The 21,147-nt window shown below is 35.7% G+C and overlaps 2 protein-coding genes across 5 annotated transcripts; one reads left to right on the top strand and one right to left on the bottom strand.

Annotated features, from left to right (window-relative positions):
* Positions 1 to 911: 911 nt before the first annotated feature.
* Positions 912 to 17,511, top strand: LOC145593759 (putative disease resistance protein RGA1). Of its 4 annotated transcripts, XM_081650108.1 has the most exons (4): positions 912 to 4,584; positions 4,928 to 5,025; positions 7,741 to 7,850; positions 17,354 to 17,511. In XM_081650108.1, exons 1-2 carry the CDS (start codon positions 1,146 to 1,148, stop codon positions 4,945 to 4,947), a joined length of 3,459 nt encoding a protein of 1,152 aa, XP_081506234.1. In that variant the 5' UTR covers positions 912 to 1,145; the 3' UTR covers positions 4,948 to 5,025; positions 7,741 to 7,850; positions 17,354 to 17,511. The 4 variants fall into 4 exon arrangements, with proteins under 4 accessions (XP_081506234.1, XP_081506236.1, XP_081506233.1 ...); XM_081650110.1 differs by lacking the exon at positions 7,741 to 7,850; XM_081650107.1 differs by lacking the exon at positions 17,354 to 17,511 and having other exon boundaries at positions 7,741 to 8,136.
* Positions 12,380 to 17,130, bottom strand: LOC145594433 (disease resistance protein RGA2-like). The gene is made up of 2 exons (XM_081650744.1): positions 16,962 to 17,130; positions 12,380 to 16,072 (listed from the first exon to the last, which is right to left on the bottom strand). Exons 1-2 carry the CDS (start codon positions 17,128 to 17,130, stop codon positions 13,308 to 13,310), a joined length of 2,934 nt encoding a protein of 977 aa, XP_081506870.1. The 3' UTR covers positions 12,380 to 13,307.
* Positions 17,512 to 21,147: the final 3,636 nt, after the last annotated feature.

The following is a 21,147-nucleotide window of genomic DNA, read 5'->3' as shown; positions in this document are numbered from 1 at the left end:
AACCCCCGGGCTAGATCATCTGTGTTGACTGTGCAGGTATCAAATTGGACGGTAAACATTTACCAACCCCAAGGCATCTCGGCATCGGAACCTACCCGGAACAACATTTACTTATATTGTCTAGTAGTCATGATTGTACGCAATTATAAGAAGTGGACAAAGTCGTCCTTGTGTTGAGATTTTTCAAAAGTGTTACTAAGTAGTTTATTTTCAGTCCGTTTATGTTGCATTGAGACTTGAGAGTATGAACAAGAAAATTAACGCGCATAAAGTGACTTTCATATACAGCAGAATCATTTGTTATATTGATTACGAAACATCTGATTTTTTTTTCTTCCTTACAGAAAAAGTTTTTGGTACAAGTAAAGGGCAATTGAAGGGCAGACGTCGTTCAGTCACTGGGCATCAAAGTGAAGTAAGCTCTTTCGCTACACCTAACAGCCTAACATTCTGTCAATATGTAAGCTTATGACTTCCTAGAATTATGACATACTTGGATTTATGTGATGCATTTTCTTGTATCGAGCTTCTCTTGTATCAGAACAGTCAAAAGTTCTTATGGCAAGAAATAATTCTGGAATTTGTGTTGGATCTTGTCTGAATTACCATATTGGTAGTAGCCTAGTAGGGATATTGTTGTATTGTATACACCTTAAAATTATAAATTTGATATATAAGGAATATTGGCTGTTGAGAAATTAGATTTTTTTCTTAGTTTTGTGATTTGACCTCTTGACATTATTACTTTTTGTTATGATACTTTCTTTGATGTGCTTGATATTGACATACTGTTAGATCTATGTTAAAATTTAGAAATATTGTCAACATCTGAAAGAATTGTCAAAGTTTCACATTATATGTATATTGTATTCCTCATATTAGTCTAGTAGGACTATTATTTCAGCCAGTTGTCAAGATCAAAGACTTTTCCACAATTAAGTTAGCATACAAACTATCTTACCTTATAGGATTGAAGCTACATCAATCCCTTCACCGGTGTATGTATCCTGATCCAAGTGATACTTTGTGGAAGTATATAAAAAAAAAGATTCAAAAGACAATATTCTGCTTGAGCTCTAGTGAGGTTTCGAAGATAGTAAAGTTGAAGGGAAAAAAGGCTAGAGAAAATATAAGGGGAGAAAGATATGGCTGAAGTCATAGTGTCAGATGTTGTTCTAAAGCTTCTGGGGGTTCTAGGCAAATCAGCTCATGAAAAGATCGCCCTGTACTTTGGTGGGAGAAATAAGGTCGAGGAGCTTCAGAAAACAATGATGATGATCCAAGCTCGGGTTCTTGATGCGGAGAGGCGAGGGGAAGGAGAGAGTGGAGCTCTTGTAAAGTTGTGGTTGAAAAGACTGAAAAATGTTCTGTACCAAATGGAGGATTTGTTTGAAGAGGTTGCAATAGCTGATAAAGAGACCGAGCTGATTGCTGCGGGTAAGCTGACTAAACCGCTACACAATTTGTTTTCAAAGTTAAGTCCTTTTAGCCATTTCAGGAATAGCAAAGTTGCTTATGAGGTTAAGGCTGTTATGAAGGAGTTTAAAATCATAACTTCAGAAATGCAAAGCCTTAATCTCGGGGTGTGCTCTGTTGAGGAACAACCTTCAGTTAGTTTGTCTAAAAAGGAACGTACCTGTTCTTTCATCATGGAGGAAGAGGTAGTTGGTAGAGATGAAGATAGAAAAGCACTTATAGATATGGTTTTAGACATTGATGATGTTGAGGGAAGATATTCTGTGATCCCAATTGTTGGGATTGGTGGTTTAGGGAAAACAACTCTTGCTCAGCTTGTTTATAATGACAAAAATGTTCAAAAACGATTTGAGCTGAGGGGTTGGGCATGTGTGTCTGATGTTGTTAGTATTGAAGAGTTCGCACGAAAAATTCTTAGCTCGGTCACTGGTAGTGATTGTCAACATTTGAGTTTGGAAGAACTTCAGATCCGCCTTCAGAATTCTGTCAATGATAAGAAATACTTGCTTGTATTAGATGATGTATGGGACGAGGATCGTGAGAGGTGGCTTTCTCTGAAGCGCCTTCTATGTGGTGGTAAACAAGGAAGCAGAATAATTGTAACCTGTAGGTCTAGGGTAGTGGCTCTTAATATGGGCACTGTTGTACCCTATGAATTGAAAGGCCTGTCTGAGGAGAAGTCTTGGGAGTTGTTTAGAAACCTAGCATTCAAACAAGGACAAGAGCATAGAAATCCAAACTTGACAAGCATTGGCAGAGAGATAGTTAAAAGATGTGCTGATGTTCCACTTGTCATACGGACTATAGCTGGCCTTCTTTATTCTAAAGATGCTGAGATAGAATGGAAGATTTTCAAGGATAAGGAGCTGATGATGATAAAACAGAATGAAGATAGTATTATGTCTACTTTGAAGCTAAGCTATGATCACTTGCCTTCACACTTAAAGCAATGCTTTGCATACTGCTCTGTCTTTCCCAAGGATTATGTGTTGAGGAAACAGCATCTGATTGATCTTTGGATGGCCCAAGGATTCATTATGTCATCATATGGTGGTGAAAGTGCTATGGATGTTGGTGATGTATATCTTATGGATCTTTTGAGAAGATCTTTTTTACTAGAGGATGTTAGAGGTGAGGATGGTGATATAATCAGCTATAAAATGCATGATTTGATGCATGACTTGGCACAATATGTGGCTGGAGAACACACTGCTGTCCTAACTGGATCAAAACTACAGATAAATGACAGCATAAGGCATGCAAGCTTTATTGTGGGCTCCTCTTGGGAAGTTCCATCTTCTTTGCTCTCTACCAAGCAAATGCGATCTGTTCTTCTCTTATCACATACTACATTGCTAAATCTCAATGAAATGTTTTCCAAGTTGAGGTGTTTACGTGCATTAGATTTGTTTAAGGCTGATTGTGAATGTCTTCCGAGCTCCATAGGGAAGCTGGTGCACCTAAGGTATCTTAGACTTGGCTGTTCCATTTTATCTCTTTCTGAGGCCATCACAATGCTACAGAACTTGCAGACTTTGGATATTCGGGCATGTAAGTTGCTTAGGGAATTTCCAAATGGCTTTAACAAATTAACCAATCTAAGAAACTTGTATAATAATAAAATTGGATTGAATGATATGCCATCTGGATTTGGGCTGTTGACATCTCTCTGCACATTAGATAAATTTGTAGTGGGCAAAAGTAACGGTCTAGATGCTCTGGCTTGCTTGAACAATCTTTTTGGACGTTTGGTGATCCATCAAGTAAAATATCGTAGAGAAGCTGTATCTGAGGCAATGGTGGCCAATTTAAAGGGTAAGAAGCTTGTTGACTTAGTATTAAGATGGTCATCCGTATATGGAGATCCAACTAATCGTGCTGATGAGGATGAAGAGACCTTGGTGTTAGAGTACATGCAACCTCCTCCGACTCTTAAAAGGCTACATGTGATGGATTGGACAGGAGTGAGATTTCCAAGGTGGGGGATTGATGAGTCCCCTTGTTTACTCCCTAACCTTGTTTCTTTGTGCATTCAATTTTGCCACCGATGCAAATGTCTCCCTCCCATGAGTCAACTGCCACATCTCAGGTTTCTTGAACTTGCTTACCTTGAAGTATTAGAATTTGTAGATTTTGGAGACAATGATATCCCTCCTGCTGCAGCATACTTCCCATCCCTAGAACGTCTGGAGTTGCAGCATCTGTGCAAACTGAAGGGATGGTCAAGATTAGAAGTGAAGGGTGATGTACATCAACAGAGACATGCCTGGAATCAGCATTACTTTTCGATGCAGCGAGTTTTTCCCCGGCTCTCGTGGCTTAGAATATACAGTTGCCCGAAGCTGAGTTCAATGCCTCTGGTGCCAAGACTTGAGTCTTTGGAGGCATATGATATCCACAGAACTCTGCTAAAGCATCTCTTGTGTGGAGAGGATCCATTAAGAACATTGTCAGAACCTTGTTCTGCAACTCCTTTTACATTAAAGAAGCTGGACATTGAATCTGTTCATGAACTGGATTCATTTACAATTAATATTTGTTCACTGGAGTCATTTTCAATTAAGGGATGCCATGAATTGACAAATTTAGTGGCCGAATCTCCATCATCTCTCAGGCAACTTATAATCAGTGATTGTGGGAGACTGAGAGACATAACTGGTGCATTACAGCGTCTTTCTTCCCTTGAGGATTTGAAGCTTTGGCACTGTGAAAAAGTGGATTTGTGGGATTGCAAGAATGATGATGATGGGGAAGATGAGGCTAGTAGTGGTAGGCCGTTTGCTTTGCAAAGCCTGAAGTGCCTTAGCTCCTTGAGCTTGTATTCAATCTCAAAACTGAAATCTCTTCCTAGGAGCCTATGCCATGTCACAAGTCTTCGAGAAATTTACATTGATGAGCTCTCTGAATTAAGGGGCCTACCAGAATGGTTTGGCAACTTAACCCAGCTTAGGCGGTTGTCAATAAGGAATTGCCATAACTTGGTGGCGCTCCCAGAATCTTTTTGTGAACTCACTGCATTACAAGAGCTTAACATTTGGAAATGTCCAGAACTTGAGAAAAGGTGTGAATGGCCAGATGGCCAAGACCGGTCCCTTATACCATCCACTGGCAAGTACATATCCCTACTTTCATTTTCACTGTTAATAAGCTCTTTTTGCATAAATAGTGCATAAGATAGGCTGCTGTCTGTTTTATTTCTCAAAAAACATTTAATTATACAATATAGTTGCAGAAGCTATTAGTGCTATATTGTTGTTTTTATGTTACATGATTCTACTATTTGATTGTCAACTATTTACTTATGGTCTTATGGACTTTTATCAATAGTTATTTTAATCAAAAATTGCTTAGGTTTTTTTATTCCTCCATTGTAATATGGTTTGTTGATTATAGTTTGTTATACTGGGAGCTGGATAATCAGATGTTCACTTTTTCTTTTTCCTATTTGCAGTGTCCATGTGTCGGTATTGAGACATCGCAGGGGCATTTTAGCTTCCTGGATCAGAAAAACCATATTTTCATTCTGGGTCAATTCACACAAAGGTTAAGGTTAGTTGACTTTGATTCTTAAGTTTGTCATGCATTTCATTTGCTTCTTAGATTTGTAGCCTATTATCTGTGATATTGCAAGTCTTTGCTCTCTGCAACCTCAGTTTTTGGTCCAGCCAGACTCTTGCTTGATCCTTATCACTTTAATTTACCTCATTTTTTGATTTTTAAATACATGAGGAACTAGGGAAAGCTGGGAAACCCAGTAGTCAGCAAGGTATATTGAGTTTACACTTTACAGGGTTGAGTCTTTAAGTGATATGTCCCTGTTCAAGTGATTGCTGGGTGTTAAGGGAGCTTTCTCTTGGGTTCTGATGATATAGTCCACCACAGCAACTCTTCATGTCATCTTTCTGGAATACTACTAAGGTCGAGAAAGATTGAAACAATTAAAGAACATTTTGCTAAAGTTTGTCCAGGTAGAATTATCAATGTAGAATACTATTTGAGCTACTTGAATTATTGCTATCAAATGGAATGCAACGAGGCAACGACCAAAAAAAAAAAAAAAAACCCTCTGTTTTTCTTACGAAGTTTTATTCTCGATTCTAAAACTAATGTGTATACATAGTATGCCTTGTTTCTCTGAGTGCTTAGTGTGTACAATATTACAATATGGAGTAATTGTATAGAATAAACAATCCCTGAATACTACCTAAGTCTTTCTTGCTGGCCATATCTTTTTATTCCAGAAAAAAATTGTTGGTATGGGTTCTGATAGCTTTCCCCCTATCTTTTATCTAGCTTGTTTTGTACTGATTGTCCATTAGGAATGCCAATTCATTTGCCTACACTTTGCTTCACATTAGTGCTATATTTAGGTGTTAATATTGATTTTTCTTTTTTTGGTAAATGGGCTGTCATATAATCTCTATTCCGCTCAAGTTTATTGGTCACCTGACATGAATTTTATTAGAGCAGTGTAAAGATCTAGTATAATATGCGATGCATCATGTAGAAAGCCTATTAAGTGGCTGGCTTCCTTCCATATAATATGTGGGCATTAGCGCATGACAATGTGTCAAATTTGGGTGGAATACACTTGGTGATTATACTTTATTACTTCTGTCAGAGATGATTTGCTGATTTTCGTTTCTGACAGTCATGTAAACGTAGGTGCTATGCATGATGTACAAGGCAAGAAGAATGTTGGTGAATTGTCCACAGCCAACATCTAACCAATGTTAGGCTAGTAGCACTGTCAAAACGGTTTGACAGTTCGGTTTCGGTTCGGTTTGAAATCGGTTCGGTATTCAATCGGGTCGGTTTGGAATCGGTTTAATTGTCTCACGGGTCGATTTTGGTTCGGTTTAAATAGTTATCGGTTCGATTCGGTTTCGGTTTATTCTTAAGCGGTTTTAATTTGGTTCGGGTTTTAAACAGTCCGGGTAGTAAACAGTTCGGTGCAGACGGGTTGCGGTTAGTTAACGGTGCGGTGTAAACGGTTTTTATCCCGGTTCAAACAGTTTCGGGTTGGAAATGGTTTCGGGTTAGAAACAGTTCGGTTCTTTTTTGGTTCAGTTTATAACTGGTTTAGTTCTTTTTTGGTTCATTTTTTAACCGGTTCGGTTCGGTCCTTCGATGGTTTAACCACTTTAACGTCGTTATTCATATCGGTTCAATTTCAAGTTTACTAAATTACGGTTCAGATCGGTTTTCGGTTTTAAAAAATAAATTGTTTATCGAGTTGTTTGGATTCAAGCAGTTTAATGGTTTTGGTTTGAAATTTGATAGTACTTGCTAACCTTTTGCGTTCACAAGTTTTATATAAAGTTGCGAATCATTTCATATTTACTATTTAGGCATCATATTATAAACAAATTCTCATTGATTTTATAAATACATATTATGTTCTGTTTCAAGTTTAGTCATACTGATCTTACTAGTTAATTACGAAGTAGATTATAAGAGTTAGTGTATTAATGTATTATTGTGTTTACAATTAGGTTATTATATGCTTCTTATTTAATCATTTATATACATGACTAGAGGCAGTAGTGTTGCTAATAGTTTGAGGCAGGGCCCTTAATGAATAATTTGCCTTGCTATTTTAAAAAAAATATTCTAAGATTTCTAATATTTAATCCATTTAATTATATTCCCGTAAAAAAAAATCCATTTAATTATATAAAAAAGTTTGAAAACGGTTCGATTTAGAAGCGGTTTGGTTCATAAACGGTTCGGTTTACAAACAGTTCGGTTTTTAAATGGTTCGATGCAAACGGGTGGCAGTTTGCTAACGGTTCGGTGTAAGCGGTTTTTTTGCCAGTTTAAACGGTTTCGGGTTGGAACCGGTTTTGGGTTAGATACGGTTCGGTTCTTTTTCGGTTCGGTTTTCTTTCAGTTCGGTTTATATTTGGTTCGGTTTGTTAACGGGTTCGGTTCTTATACGGTTTAACATTTTTCGGGTCGATTCGGTTTCGGGTTTACTAAAATACGGTTCGGGTCGGTTTTCGGTTTAAAAAAAAACGGTTTTTAATCGGTTCGGTTTTCATTTGGGTCGGGCGGTTTCGGGCAGTTAAACGGTTTCGGTTTGAAATTTGACAGCACTATAGGCTAGTGTTTTAATATTTGAATCTACAAATGATGACAGTCCATATCTTAGTGGTAAGATTGGGGCATTTCATCAGTGACTAACCAAGTTTTGAAGCATAGCACTGAGATTCATATTAGGTAGCTAATCACTCCCTTACAATAAGTAATCTCATGTTTCAGGCTTAAATAACAGCACTTCATGGCCTGTAATAGCAGAGCAAAAACAGAATAATGAAGTGGGAGATTTATTTGCGCAACATCCAATTGTTACAGCTTCCATGACAGTTCAGGTCAGCTTTTACACACCAATCTGCTTCATGCTGCTTAGAACCCTCCATGTGTTGTTCCAGTTTCCAGATGTATTCATAGCTTTAAAGTTTTTAACTATGATGTTGTGGCAGCTATATATCCTATAAGTTTTAGCATAATAGCATTCACTCATTTATTCACTTTGAAAGATAATTCTTCATATGAATATTTAGTAGATGTCCAGCATGTCCCATATGTGTTCATGGGTCATCTTGTGTTTTGTTCAAAGAAATCTTTTTTATAATGGATTTTATTTTCAATGGAAAACCAGAATTCAAGTTTCAAAATTCATTTTCTTTTCCTTGTTTTCTTGGTGTATGAGAAAGAAAAGGAAAAAAGGAATGAAGAGAAAGCTATGGTAGGATGAAGAGGCTGAGGGATAGGATAGGGAAGAATTAAAATTCTTCCTTTGGGAAGCTTAGCAACACAAGGAATATTATTTACTCCCGTTTACAAACAGAGGAAAGTTGAAAATTTAAATTTCTTAAAATGATATATAATGAGCAATTGCACCAAACACAGAGGCCCTTCTTAGGCCCAAATAAACTTTTTAATCCATTAGGTGGCCGAGATACCAAACCCGGTCCATTTGCATTCTACACTTGAGTAAATGATATCTGAATTTTGTTTTTGCTCTGTTCCTTTTAGACAGCATATGTGTGATAATGTGAGACTTCTTTTGGATGGTATTGGGCATTTGGGCCTATTAGCCATTATAGCTATAGGCTTATAACTAGGTTAGTAAGGCCCAAGAAGTAAGAATTAGTTTTCCTTTTATCCGAAATTAATAATCATAATCTTTTTGGTCTACTTGTGAGAAAATTTATCTTAGGCGGATTGATTGTTTTTTTTAATTATTATTTTGATAAGTTAATAATGGTTTAATTTATTTTCCCAATGTTATACGAAAGGGCTATTAAAATTCAATCTCCGTTCAATTGACCTTATTTTTGCTGAATCGAATTTATTTCTGATGAACTGAAAATATTTTTATAGAAAAGAAATTAATTTTACTGAAGTGAAATTGTTTTTATGAACATAAATTATTTTTACTGATTTTCTATTATATTTCTTCTTTTAAGTTTACTGATTTTTTGTAAACTGTTTTTTTTTTTTTGGCTAAATTGAACTTTTTACTATTGAACTGGAATGAATTTTACTGAATTTTTTTTTTTAAAGGTGAAGTGAATAGAGCCTTAATAGTTATTAAGTAATACCTATCTCATCACAACACAATACAATATAAGGCTATAAGCCTACTCTGATTTCTCTTTACTTTTTGATAGAGTTATGAGAAAGAGAATGTTGGAAAGCTTAAATTATATTGATGTGATTCTCTGAGTATGTAAGCAATATAATATGATTAGATACATTAGAGTACTTGTCTAGGTATATTAGCTAAAAATAAGGGATATCTTTGACTATCAACCTAAAGAGTAAATCAAGGGATTGCTAACTATAAACAATATCAATAAATGTGATTTGATCAAATCCTTGACACGCCCCCGCAAGATGGACGGCCCAGGGGAAAGTACAATCTTGTAAAATGAAATGTTCTTCTTGATTGTTGATTGCCACTTCAAGATGTTGGTGGTTCTTCAATTGTGAGTTGTACACTTGTACGTGCCAAATTGGGAGCTAAAAGAGAAAAAAGATGATTTTTTTTTTTTTTTTTTTTTGGTTGATGGAGGAATTGCATGCGTGAAGCAAGGTAGGAGTTTTTTTTAACGGGGGGGGGGGGGGGGGGGAAGGGAAATGAAATATAGAGGAAGGATGTAATTTTGATCATTTTCATAGGAGAAGAATTACATTTAGTATCATTGAAAGAAAAAAAGTTTGAGGATCTCCATAAAAGTTTGGAGAAGTGAGTTTATATTTGGCAAAACTAGGTAGATAGACTGCGTAGGCCAAAAGGGGATTGTTTCTCCATAAGGGGGGGGGGGGGTTTGGAGAATTAAGTTTATGTTCGACAACACTTGGTGGATAAACTTTGGGGTGTCGAAAAGTATTGTTTATTTCTCCATAAGAAGTCTGGAGAAAAATAAAAAGATAATTAGCATCTCTTGGTATATGAAATATGGGGTGCTAAAAGAGTTGAGCGTAAATTTGATTTGGGTTTGAAGCTTTTCGAGAGGGAAGGGAGCATGAGTATGGTCACTATCACTTGTCGGCATTGGCAGAGGGTTTTGATAGTGTAGCCATAGTTGTAGCGGAAGCAAGAAAAGATGGATCAAAAACTCATGATACCATGATAGAGTTATGAGAAAGAGAATGTTGGAAAACAATTATATTGATGTGATTCCATGAGTATATATAGTACATGAGTAAGCAATATAATATGACTAGAGACATTAGAGTACTTGTCTAGGTAGGTACATTAGCTAAGAATAAAGGATATCTTTGACTATCAACCTAAAGAGTAAATTAAGGGATTGCTAACTATAAACAATATCAATGAATATGCTTTGATCAAATCCCTTTACACTTTTTACCAGCAAAGACTTTAAGAAAATGTTATTGCGACAAACTTAAGCCAAACAAGACTTATCACTGACTTTTGACATATGAGATCTAATTCAATTAAGGTAAAAGTGTATAAGCTAAGTAGTCTTTTAATCTTAGACAATATGACTAACCTAGCTATCCCTTCTTTTGAGTCTCCAATTTCAAGAATTAATCACTAAGACAAACTGCAGCATACAGTAAACAAAGTAGAAAAGCACAACCTAAACTTACCAAGTTACATTGTAAATATAATGCTAAACTATGAAATTTATTGAGTTATGACTCTATAGGGGGTCATTTACCCTTAGACCAAGAGAACTACTTACACATAATGAAAGAAAACAATTACAATAAGCAAGGGAAAGCATAAAAAGGCATTGTTATTATTTTGGGAAAAGAACTTAAAACTAGAAGATGAACATGAAGAGCGTTGCCAAAAGAGGTAAGAACATCAACTTAAAGATTATCAAAATGAACATATATTAGCATCGTTCAAGATGAAGGGATAGAGTCCATGGATATGCATACAGATAATCTCCTTGGAAAGGTTTGATGAGGAAGACACCAAGGCTCACAAGGATTTAAATTTAAAGCGCAACACAAATCTTGAGATGCTTAAAATTTAAACTAAGAAAGCAATATATATGTTCAAGCAAAATAAAAAGACCCTATGAACTAAGGTACTAGTGTTAAGACTAAGAAAATTTGTAAAAAAAAATAATTTAGTGTGTGTGACTGGTGTGAGGGGCTAGGGGGAATATCCCCAAACACAAAGTAGTCTTCTAAGGAGCAACAAGACAAAACGATCTTTATTATATTTATTTATTTTTATGGTCACGACTATTTTGAGATGAGTGAATTTCAGTGACCAATATCGCTTTCTTGTTGAAAGGATATGATTCCAAAACAGTCCTATGAAGAATGGTCTTGTTGATGTATCTGTAGGCTTCTTTGCTTCTTCCTTTGCTTCCCTTGTGCTAAGGGGTCTTCTTTTGTTTTTCATAGGATTTAATAAGGGCTTAGTTGAGTTGAAATTTTTCTTTAATAACTTGTATTCTTTCCTTCTTTCCTTTTGGCGATGAGATGATAGTGGTGAGGTGACTTTACACCTTTGTTTCTTCCCCTTCCTTATCCTTTATGACTCCTCAAATTCTCCACTTTTCTTTGTTGCATGGCTTATCCTAAGCTCACCCCTACACAAAGACAGATACGTGCCAAACCAAGGCAAAAAGAGAAATGTGGAAACATAGTGACATACCCTAAATGCATTCTAAAATGCTCTAATTTACATGATTTATGATCCTAAATTACTCTAATGAATGAGAATAATATTCACTTATCAATGAATATGATTCAGTTCATGTTACTCTAAATCAAAATATTCAGCTATTAGACTTAGATATTGTGCTAACTAGTCATTTTTGGGTCAGTTAAAGTCCAATCACTCCCTTTCTTTTTCTCAGTAACACTTTACTTAAACTCCATTTTCTGAAATGACACATTTCTCCTTTTTTGAAACATGCTGCTATTTTGTGTGTTATTATTATCTGATTTGTTACCCAGTATTACATTTCAAATTATTTTTCCTTGTCCATGGTTCTAGTTCCTACAAATACATTTCGATTGCTTACCCTTTTTTTTCCCTAATAACTCTTCATCTTATCATAATAAAATATTTAATCAAATGTTTTTTTTTTTCTTTTCACTCTATTCTTATTATTAAATTCAATTACAAAATATAAAAATTCAAATCAGGCATATATTATTTTTTTATGTGTATTGCCATATTTATGTAATTTGTATATGTATAAATTTTGGAAGTTAGATATTTGCAAAATACACATACATTAAGATAAATTAAACAAGACCCCATTTGATAATGCTTTTTCTTTACATAATCAGTGAAATTAAATAAGTAAATTAGACGTTAGAAAAGTCAGACCAAAACACCTTATAATTGGTGAATTTAATAAAGCTAACAATATACTCCGTACAGTATAAAATATTTGATCACTAAAAGTTCCAACACTAGCTATCACAATATCACATGTCACATGCTCACATGTGAAATTGAATCATTCAAAAATTGAATCATAATGATCTTTGTCGTCATCTCTATTTTTTTTTGGTGGTCTTGGTCATTCTTTTTAGTTAAAATTAATTGACTGATGATAGATTAGAATCCATTATCAACGTAAACATTTAATTAGCATCTCGAGATTTGTAAACAACTGTCAAGATATTAATATGTACTAAACATAAACAATATATTGACTTCTGAGATGATTAAGGACGAAGAGTAACGATAGATAGTGATTGTGTGAACTTATGAGAACCGTCTTTTGAATAATAGCGGTCATTATAGTTAGGTAAGAACTAAGATAGAGTTTTCTTTTTGTCAAAAATTAATAATTACATAATGTTCACAATAAAATATCACATTTGATAAAAATAATACTCCTCCCGTCCTAGAATCTATCATACCAAAGTTTGAAAATTTTGAATGTAACCACAAGAACAATCCAAGAAATTGTCATGTATGCCAACTGGCAACCATCTTCATCATCCTTTGTCCTGCTGCCTTCTGTCGTCATGCTGGTTCTGCAGCAACAATGTTTTGCTCGCACGAACTGCACAGGAATAAGACAACATGTTGATATCTCATACTTTTGGTTGAGTTTGTTTCATGTGTATTAACATAATTCACAAGGTAAAAATGATTGCTTACCATAATAAAGGTTTAGAAACTGACAGCAACAAAAGTAATAATTTGCTTGAGGAGTTCTGTGACAGACAATTAGCAGTCTAAGAACCAAAGGAGTAATGTAAACAATAAGGTTTTATACTCATAGTAGCTAGTCCTTTTAGAATGATAATTGAAACAAAGAGCAACAATTTAAGAGAAATAAAAAATTTTACCTAAATCATGCAATTCATCCCAGATACACATTAGGGATGTGCTGAATTAGAGGCCAATCTTCGCCACTAGGTTGCTGACATCTATTCTTCAGGTTCACACATTCCTTAATATTGAGTTGTTGTAAAGACTTGAGGTTAGAAAAATATTTGGGAACTTGTTTTAGTTTAGGACAATATCGAATCTCAACATGCTTTAGAGCAGAGAGGCCAGCTAGTGATTCAGGGAGATCCACTAAATTTGGCAGATATCGAATGACAAGCTTATGAAGATGAGCAAGGTTCCCAATTGACTCCGGTAAGATTGTCAAAGTATATAGCCAACAGAGAGAGATCTCCTCGAGTGTTGTGAGGTATTCAAATCCCTTTGGAAGGGGTTCTGGCATTGACATATTTGTCAAATTTAGACTGCGGAGGCTTTGAAGCATTGGCTGTGCTGTTGAAGCTGATGGTGATGATACTGGTGATGCCTGGACACAGAAGATTTTTGGTAGGAGATCCTTATGGATGTTACTTGCCTCTATTGATTGAAGGTTTGGCATCTGAGGCATTGGCGTTGACTCCGGGCCACCAGTGGTCTCGTGATCATGCTCCTCCATCTTAAACCATCCTTTTAGTTGTGGCAAATCAGCCAAACTTAGATGCTCTAAGGATTGGAAGTATGGTGTTTCAGATGACTTACTATCACAAATCTCTATCCATTCTAAGGCATTAAGGCCCCATAGCTGAAGAGACTTAAGACAACCAAGTTTACTGATGGACGGTAGATGTTTGCATCGACTGCAGTCAACTATATGTAAGGAAACAAGGTTACTCAGCAATACAGAGAAATTACTTATTGCCCACTGTGGAAACCTCACTCCCCTCCAACCCTTAATTGTTAGACTTTTGAGGGTGGGAGGGGGCTGCAACACTTCTGACATCATGGCATCTTCCTTCTGATAATTCTCAGCTGACGACTCTTCATTTGAAGGTGGCCATTCTAATAAGAGCTCATGAAGCTTCTTGTCCTTCAAAAATTCCGTGTCCTCTTGTAATACATTCTCCTCATAACCTCTACGATAATGTATCTTCAGCTTCCCAGCAAGATGAATGATGTTTGCCAGTGCATCTAACCCATTATTGTGTCCTACTATAAAGACATCTAGTAATTGCAGTTCTGTTAATTCTCCAAACCTGGGCGGAAGATCAGTCAATCTATGTCCAACATACAAGTGCCTCAAATGGCACAATTTATGGAAGCTTTCTGGTAGCTTTCGGACTCTAGAGCATCGAAGGTCCAAGGTTTGCAAGAATTTGAGGTTTGTAATGCACTCAGGAAGAGATTCAAAGCAGACACCAAGTTTGAGGTACCTCAAGTATTTTAACTCCCCTATGGAATTCAGACAACTTCTACAGTTCACCGCGGCTAGATCCAAAGCAAGCAAGGCCTTTAGCATTCCCAATATCAAATTAATGCCAGGAACAGCAATGAACTTGTTTGATTTGTTAGGGAAAAAAAGAAGAGACTTCAAATGTTTGGCCTCAAAAAGCCAAGATGGAGGTTCCCAAGTTGAGTCAATAACAAAGCTCATATGTTGTATTCCTAGATGATCAACTTCCTTTGCAGGCTTCTCAAATAATCGGTATTCTTCGCTTGCAAGATGTTTTGCCAACTCATGAACCAAAACATTTTTGCCCTTGTAGTACACTAAAATGCCGCTTTTGTCGCTTTTATGACATTCAAATAGATATTCATTGCCCAGTAGTTTCTCAAAATTAACATCTGTCGTTTCTTCGTATGGCTCTGAAAATACTGACTGTTCTTGAGCCTCCCAAAGATGATTCAATTCATCCTTGTCAAATTGGTAGTCACAAGGAAACAGAGAATAGTAATTCAAGAGTCGTTGGTGCATCAGATCTATTACTGAAAGAATATGTTCTACAGGATTCTGACTACCTAGCGCGACTTCATTGAAATGTTGCCATTTAGGATGAGGTAGAATAGAAAGAATAGAAGCAATGATTTTTATGACTTGAAGATTATTTGCACACTTGTTTGAAATTTCAAGAGCAATGCTTGTGAGATGAGGATTTCTATCATATTCTGCTATTTCTCTAAATGCTATGCTGTTAAAGAAAGCAATAGAGTCATAATGGCGGAGTTGTCCCAAGAGATGGGGCATACCTTTAGGCATTGGCAGTCGGAAAAAGATAGGATTTTCTACAGCCGCAGACCTGGAGGTTACAAATATTTTGCTTCCAGGATTACATCTAGCCAAAAGACACATCAATGGATTTAATAAGTCGAACCATTTCCCACCATCATCATTTGACAAGTCCTCTAATACAAGCAAGTATTTCGAATTACTGCATCGTAATTCAAACTCTGAAGCAAGCTCATTAGCTGAAAGATCGCTGTAGTCGTCGTTTCTATAGCTAAGTTCTTGAACAACATGCCTTAATACCTCTGTACCACTGTGAGCACCAGAAATGTTTACCCATTTTATATAGGGGAAGTGCTTTTGGACTCGTTTGTTGGTACAGACAAGGTGCACAAAGGTAGTCTTACCGGAGCCAAGCATTCCAAGGATTGGAAAAACTAAGACAGGGGTTGACATTGAGTCAGAAGACAGCAACATGTCTACAATCTCCTGTACCTCTCTCATTCGTCTCCCGTCGAGTTCAACCTCTCTAATTAAACCAAGCGCCTCATAATCTGGATTTGAAAATGAAGGTAACTTCTCTAAAATCTCCTTAGCCAGCCACCTAAAGTAATCCTTGTAATCCCTTGATGTATTTCCTACCAATTTACAACAAAACAAAGAATTGAGATAAACCTTGATTTATGTGTGTTTTTAGGATTTTTTTTATCACTGTTACCACTAGAGTTGCTTATCGAGCGAGTCGATCACGAGCTGAGAGGTGCTCAACTCAACTCGAAAACTTTTTACATGTGCTCAACTCGTGCTCACTAAAGTTTCGAGCAAATAAAACCTGCTCGACTCGTGCTGTTAAAGTTTCGAGTCGAGTCTACTCTCTCACAATCTGCTCGTTAATGTTTTGGTCCTTCTATAATAATATGCCTTTATTTTTTTTAACTCACTTTATATTGTTTTCTTTTTTATATATATCTATTATTAAGGATTTACTCTTTTCTTTTTTGATAATATAAATTAACACTTTATAAGTGTCAAATTTATTAAACATGGTAACTTTGTTTGTAAATTCTATATTAACAAAATATGTTATTGAGTTGCTCACAAGCTTATAAGTCGAGTTAGAGCTTGCTCAACTCGTGCTCGTTAATATCTAAAGTGAAATTCGAGTCGAGTTTTAATCGAGTCGAGTTCGAGGTGCTCGAGAGCTGCTTAACTCAATTAGCACCCCTATTACCACCTTTTGCACAAACGGAGTGAGTATAAATATGTTTTTTTTAAATAAAACCACTTCATGTTTATTGATTTATTTAACTCCTTAAATGTTTTGAATAATTTTCATGTGAATTTTAGTAATGTTATAAATTTTTAATAAATGAATAAAAGATGATAAAAATGTACTATGTATTACAAGTTTACAACAATAACAAAAACCTTAGCCCCTAAATTATGATAGAAAGTCAATAACAGAATAACTGTTATTTCTTGAATTCCAGAATACAACCTAAAAGAAAAAGGGATTGTGCTACGTACCTTGCTTATGCTCGTCGAGAAGAATTTCCAGCAGGCACAAGCCATATTTGATTCTGTTCTGCACCCCTTTGTCTAAACATCCTCGCCCACCCATTGTTTTCACCCTCTTCTCTGCAGACTGCAGCATCGCAACGATATGAAGCAGTTTTTTGTGAATGATATCTGCCATTTCTATGTCTTTGTTAAGTTGGATTTTATTTGAAGCTTTCAAAAGATATGAAATATTGTTTGTGATCTCCATAATTTTTATTATCTCCCTCTTTACTCAATCTATTAACCTCTTTCTAACCCTTTTCCTCTGTATTTTATTTCTTGTACTGCTCTTTCTTACTTATATAGAAAGCTCTGCTCCTGTCTCCTCACCAAGTCAACAAACCTTTTTTTTTTTGCAGATGAAGTACTCCCTCTTTTTAGGTGCTACATCGGCGCAAAGACTAAACTATTACTCTATCTATGTAAGTGAGATTTGTTGTAAATAAGTTTTCGGTTCTCGTTTAAATGCAACACTTTGACTTTTATGCTATTCTTGTACTACACTTTGACTATCTAGATGTGCTAAGATTTCGTATACAGTTAGTGAAATATATAATTTTTTGGAATTGGTAGATCCGTCTCATCTTGTAGTGAATCAAATTTTTATATTTTTTTCCATATTAGTATTAAAAGATTTTGATAATATAAATAACACATTGGCAAACATAGAATGAAAAGTGTTACAAAGAGAACAAAGGAAGTATATGTTAGGAGCTAGCATTCGATAGTGTATAAGTTGGTTTGTGGTTTTTTATTTTTTATTTTTTCGAATATTTTATAAGTTGTTTAGTAACAAATGAAGTATGCAAGAGAAGTGAAATTTTAAACTAGATGGGAGCGGGAACCATAAAGAAGGGAAGAGAAAATAACTTAGATTGAATGAAATTTGTGAATATTATTTTGAAACTATATATGCTTTAAAAATTGAAATGAATTTTGTGTAATTTGTTTTTTTTTTTTTTTTTTTTTTTTTTTTTTTTTTTTTTTATAATAAATGAATTACATATTTACATTTTAACGATTCTATGTTGCTGTTTATGTATATGTCGATGATAATATATAGTTGTATCCTTTTCTTCTTCTTCAAAAGAAAAAAAAAAAAAAACTTATAAGTCGATGAATACTTTATGAATTTTTGACTTATTGAGAGATACACTTCAAAGTTCAAACAAGAACAAAATTTTGAATCAAGGGAAGTTAGCGAGTTACAAGGGATAAAAACAATACTTGCATAACATTTCTAATTTGATATAATTAATCTTCTCTGCTAAAAATTTTAGTCTCTTCCCATACACCATTCTCATCACATGGGAAGAAGATGAGATTGGGGCACCCCGATACCACTAGACGATTTAGCTTAGGAAAAAACTTGATGAATTCGTCCCAATCGATACGGAGCTCAGGCAAGTATCTGAGACGTATCGTGTGAACATGTTTAAAACAATGCATCTCCATGCCTAGATCCCAAAACCGGCCACCTCGAATGTAGAGTTTTTCCAAAGAATTCTTTGTATCTTCACTAATTAGCCTTAGCAGTCGTGACATTGTGTCCTCTGGGGCAGCCTGGAGCTCCAGTTTCTTAAGGCTCGATGGAAATATTCCTGAAGCACTCTCAGTTGGACCATCAACAGAGCCCCCCACCCAAGCAACTCGGAGATTTTCGAGCAACTCCATCGAACTTAATGTTACAAAATCATCGGTGGTTGGAAAGTTGATTCTTCTAGTCCGGATGGTTAATTTGACCAGCTTCTTGAGTTTCAATAAATCACTAAATAATGCTGTTGAAGATGCATTTTTTCCTTTAGCTTTTCCATTATTTCCCCTTCCTTGAGCATCTTCGGGATTAATTACAAATCCCTTGAGCACTCTAAGCTCGGTTAGGGAAGCGATTCCCTTGGGGATGTAGGCAAGTAGGTAACACTCGGACAAGTCCAAGTGTGTAAGTTGTTTCAACGAATCGATCCCTTCTGAAAGAGACTCCAAGTTAGGACATGCTCTTAGATCCAAGACCTTTAGATACTCAAGCTTGTAAACAGAGTCTGGCAATTTTACAATTCCTGATATTCCTTCAAGGCTTAAATAAGTCACTTGCCCCATTTGCTTTATCAAAGCCTTCAAGGCTTCAATATCTTCAACCATAATATACCTCTTGTGGTTATGGTCCCAGCTACCAAGGTGTAGCACTTTAACAGTGCTCTTCTTATCAGAGAGCCGTTTGAACGTCGTACCACCCAGAAAGTTCTCTCTGATATTGAGCACCAAGGTCGCCATCACATCTTTGTCATCTTGACCCTTCTGATTGAAGGTAGAGATGCGATTGAGGAACGATTTTTGTTGAACTATAGTTGGAACAGGATTGTTACTAGCTGGTTGTTGTGAGTTTTGTGACTGTTGATGCTGCTGCGGCTGCTGTTGTGGCTGATGATCCATTATCAACCAAGGACCCTCTTCTTTTATGTTGACCTTTGAAGCCACCATGTGGCGGACATTTCCATTCATCTTGTACCTGTTGCACAACATTTTGTTGCCAATAGTGCGCTCAATGAATCCGTTGGCCACAAGCTTAGCCAACTTTTGCGCACCCTCGGATTGATTTTGAACTAAATTCATGCCAATCCACAAATGGATCGGCTCTCTTTTCTTTATCTCTTTACCAGCAGAGAACAAATAGAAGCATATCAAACAACTCTTCTCGGTATCACCGAGGCTTGAAAACCCATCTTCTAGCTGATCATCATAAGTACTAGAAGCTTCAAGCTGAGTGGAATTACCGGTGTGTGACTTACTGTGATGTGGCTGCACACCAAGTTGTGGAGAGGCTCCAACAGCTAATGATTGCTTCTTGTCATTAACAATCTTTGCAAGGTCCTCGTATTTTGGGGAATTATCAGTGTCGTGCTTGATGAAATTATGAAGAATGGTTTGGATTTTTTGATAGAGTTTAGGGATGATAGTTTCAGGGAAAGATGATGGAAGTTGGTGACTCTCGATTTTTTCGAGTACTTGATGAACCACCTTTTGAACATCTTCATGAATGATTTTTAGACTCTCTTGCCTGGTGATGGTAGAACTATTATCTTCTATCTTGGTTTGGGTTTTGGCCTTCTTAAGTTGGCTAGAAAGAGTTTTACCATTTTCGACGAGGGATAATATCAGAGGATTCATGGACGAAGAAGTTGTTATTGCAGTGTTGGACATGATGTAATTATTGTGGTTATGGCCAAATCAAAGCAAGAGAAGATTAAATGTTTTCTGATGATGAAATTGGGTTTGAGGGTGTTGATTAAACCACCTTATAAGTGTCATTGCAAAAAAAAAAAAATAAATAAATAAAATAAATAAATAAATAAATAAATAAATGATTAAGGTATGACATTGCAAAAACAAAAAAAAATTATAAGGTGGTTTCTTGCAAAATACTTTTTATAAAAGGTGGTTTGGCCAAATTTCCTAATTATAACTCTAATTTTAATTATTTCTGGTTCTAAGATCTGTACAAATAGTCAATTGAACAAAAGACAGTTCATTGTTGATAAGCATCAGCTGAGAAATAAGCATTGGTTGATTATTTAGTCAATCAATAATTAGTCAACGGCTACATTACGAGTAGCCTTATTAAATAGTACCACAATCGATGCAAAGTCTATAATATTCAAAGTCTTTATGAGAAACTAGCGCAGCACAGCGCAAGTAATTAATTAATTACTGTAAACCAGAATCAAGCAAGAATGCTAGATGTCTCATAGAAATTTCCCAACAATAAGTTAATTTAAATATACTATTACCTCGATTATGTGCAATTTTGGGTATTATTTAAGAGATGTAAAAACTTTAAAAGTTGCTTATAATAATTAACGGAGATAGTATTTAAGTTAGATCACAATTGAATTGTCTCGCATCAGAAAAGAGGTGAAAAAACCACCATCTTATATTAGGAGCTACTTTAATTTCCACATTACTGATTGGCATACAATTTTAACCCTTTAAAATCACTAATTATGCAATCTAGTTGGAATGGATAGATTAGTATGGAATATCATACTAGAGAGGTATGAGTTCTAAAACTCATTCTAGTTCATTCAAAGTTGTTTGGTTTTATTGTTGGAATGAATTATATCTTTCATTAATTGAATGGATTGTGAATCTTAGGGAC

This window comes from Chenopodium album, chromosome 19 (genome assembly GCF_948465745.1).
Source record: "Chenopodium album chromosome 19, dcCheAlbu1.1, whole genome shotgun sequence".
Lineage (NCBI taxonomy): Eukaryota > Viridiplantae > Streptophyta > Magnoliopsida > Caryophyllales > Amaranthaceae > Chenopodium > Chenopodium album.
This window is presented reverse-complemented; position numbering and strand designations above follow the sequence as displayed.

Coding starts and splice junctions, on each gene's coding strand:
- LOC145593759 (XM_081650110.1), top strand. CDS start 1,146: ATGGCTGAAGTCATAGTGTCAGATGTTGTTCTAAAGCTTCTGGGGGTT. Junction 4,585..4,927: donor GTCCCTTATACCATCCACTG/GCAAGTACATAT, acceptor TCCTATTTGCAG/TGTCCATGTGTCGGTATTGA.
- LOC145594433 (XM_081650744.1), bottom strand. CDS start 17,130: ATGGCAGATATCATTCACAAAAAACTGCTTCATATCGTTGCGATGCTG. Junction 16,073..16,961: donor TCTCGACGAGCATAAGCAAG/GTACGTAGCACA, acceptor GTAAATTGGTAG/GAAATACATCAAGGGATTAC.